The following is a 2,070-nucleotide window of genomic DNA, read 5'->3' on the forward strand; positions in this document are numbered from 1 at the left end:
AGCTACAAGTAAGTAGTAGGCTGTTTCTTCATGGGCTGTGGGGCACGGCCCAGGTTGGCCCAGCCGAAGGTCTGCCAGTGACAACAAGGAAATTTAAAACTCTCAACCGTGTACGACGAATCTGACGAAATTTATCTAAAAAAGCTCCAAACTTGAGCACGAATTAGAGAAGATGCAGGTAACGAAACTCGATGCTGATTGTCAGAATGGAACGCCATCGTTGACGTGCATCTTTTTCATGTAGAGCTGATTTTGAATTGAAGCATGGTTGTGTTAAGTAGAAGAGGTTACTTAAGAAGCAGTTTAAGAGAGGAGAGAGAAAGCAACCTCCCGTACAGGTTGCATCATGGAAGCGCACGACGGCAGTTGCTCGCTGGAAACGGCTGATTTGAGCATTCCCAAAGGGCCTGGCTGCAGACTGCTTTGATCAGCGCGGGGGCCAAACAAACAGTAGCTGCAGGCATCCAATCGGCCCATTTCTGTCTCACCCGGGCTTGGCTGGAAGGACTGCCGGCTACCAAACGCGTCCCTTATAACTGTGAGATAATTGTTGGCAAGATTTTCTACATAGGACAAGTGGTGATGTCGCATAAAATCAATGACAGAGAGAGCAAAGTTGTACTCACTTTATTTCAAATATTCTGCTTTTTGTTTTGGTCAAACACAAACTTTGTAAAGTGTGATAAAGTGTATAAAAAATTATAATATCTACAATACTATATCAATATTATTCAATAAGAACCTTCTATTGGACTCGTATGTAAATTAAGAAGAGAGCAGTCAGATGTATTCTATCACTGTCTATATTTGACTCATAAATTAAACATGTTGAAGATGTTCCAAGGGCGCATGTTCTTGGTCCAATCTATTTTGTTTAGCTCTCTTTCTACTGTAAGGTTCGCTTTGTTTTGTCATTATGTGATGATGAAACAAAAGACCACCTTTAATTTGGAGGTGTTTAAACTGCAGATTCGACTTCCCACTCAATCCGGCAAACTTCATCCCGTTCTATGGAGGAGCACCACACCATGACTACCATCACCGTGTAGGACGGAAGAGCCAGAGCAATTTCGCTTCTGTTTTCACCTTCTGCGACTATATATACGGGACGCATAAAGTAAGTCTATCCTTATCTTTTGCAAGCACATTATTTGCCGTTTAGTAATTAAACCCGCCAAAACATTGATATGTTCATCACTTCACTGACAATAAAATCATGTGTCATTTTCAGGGCTACATGTTCCATAAGGCAAGCCTAGCAAAGGTAGCTACACTTGCCAGCAACTTCCATTGTCCAGATGTTAACAAATGATCCATGAGTACTATTGATTAATTTGTCTTGATTAAATTATGCGTGTGTTGTTAATTTAATTACGAAAAATGTCATTCTTTTGTCTTTGCTCGATGTAACAGCTGAAGGAGATGGCACAAAACAGTACCGAGAAAAGAGAGACGATGAATTTTATCGGCGGGAAGCAGGCATAGATATCAAACACAGTTGCCATCCTGGCCTGGCGCATAAGCTCTTGCTCACACCATGATGCAGTGCAACGTCTAGCAATTTTCACAAATATGCCATCTTCCAACATCATTTCAATCTTAGTAAAACTCGCGTGTGCACTTAATATTGTACTCCCTCTGTAAATTAATATAAAATCGTTTAGATCACTAAAGGGAGTATAATTATGTACAGAGAGTTCATTTCTCATTCTAATAATAAGAACAACAAAAAATAAATGGGAAGTTTAAGTAAATATCTCCATGTGGTTGTGCTGATTTGGTCAATTTATGAAAATTATTTACAACAGGATGATCTTGCTAGACTAATCCAAAGTGAAGAAAGTTTTTCCCAGAAGTTCAATGGTATATTCACCCCACAATTTTGCAGTTGCACTCGGCACAGGTTATTTTAACCAAGCTAGCCCCTTTTCACGAATGAAGGGGAAAAGGTGACGAGTTGCATGCAACTTTACATAGCTGATGTACATATTGAGCCGGCAGATGCTACAGGGGTAGCTTACAAGAGGATGAAGGCGAAGGAAACATCCTCCTGAAATGGGATAAGATAGC

The 2,070-nt window shown here is 40.4% G+C and overlaps 1 protein-coding gene across 2 annotated transcripts in view; it reads left to right on the plus strand.

The window, feature by feature from the left end:
* The window catches only part of LOC119328285 (very-long-chain aldehyde decarbonylase GL1-10-like), a 6,458-nt gene extending 4,704 nt beyond the window's left edge, over nt 1-1,754 (plus strand). For both annotated transcript variants that reach the window (XM_037601299.1, XM_037601300.1), the window contains exons 3-5: nt 970-1,117; nt 1,232-1,264; nt 1,414-1,754. In XM_037601299.1, the coding sequence (XP_037457196.1) occupies nt 970-1,117; nt 1,232-1,264; nt 1,414-1,485 (253 nt within the window). In that variant the 3' untranslated portion in view covers nt 1,486-1,754. The remainder of the gene's footprint in view (nt 1-969; nt 1,118-1,231; nt 1,265-1,413) is intronic.
* The last annotated feature ends 316 nt before the right edge of the window (nt 1,755-2,070 follow it).

Source organism: Triticum dicoccoides, chromosome 7A (assembly GCF_002162155.2).
Source record: "Triticum dicoccoides isolate Atlit2015 ecotype Zavitan chromosome 7A, WEW_v2.0, whole genome shotgun sequence".
NCBI lineage: Eukaryota > Viridiplantae > Streptophyta > Magnoliopsida > Poales > Poaceae > Triticum > Triticum dicoccoides.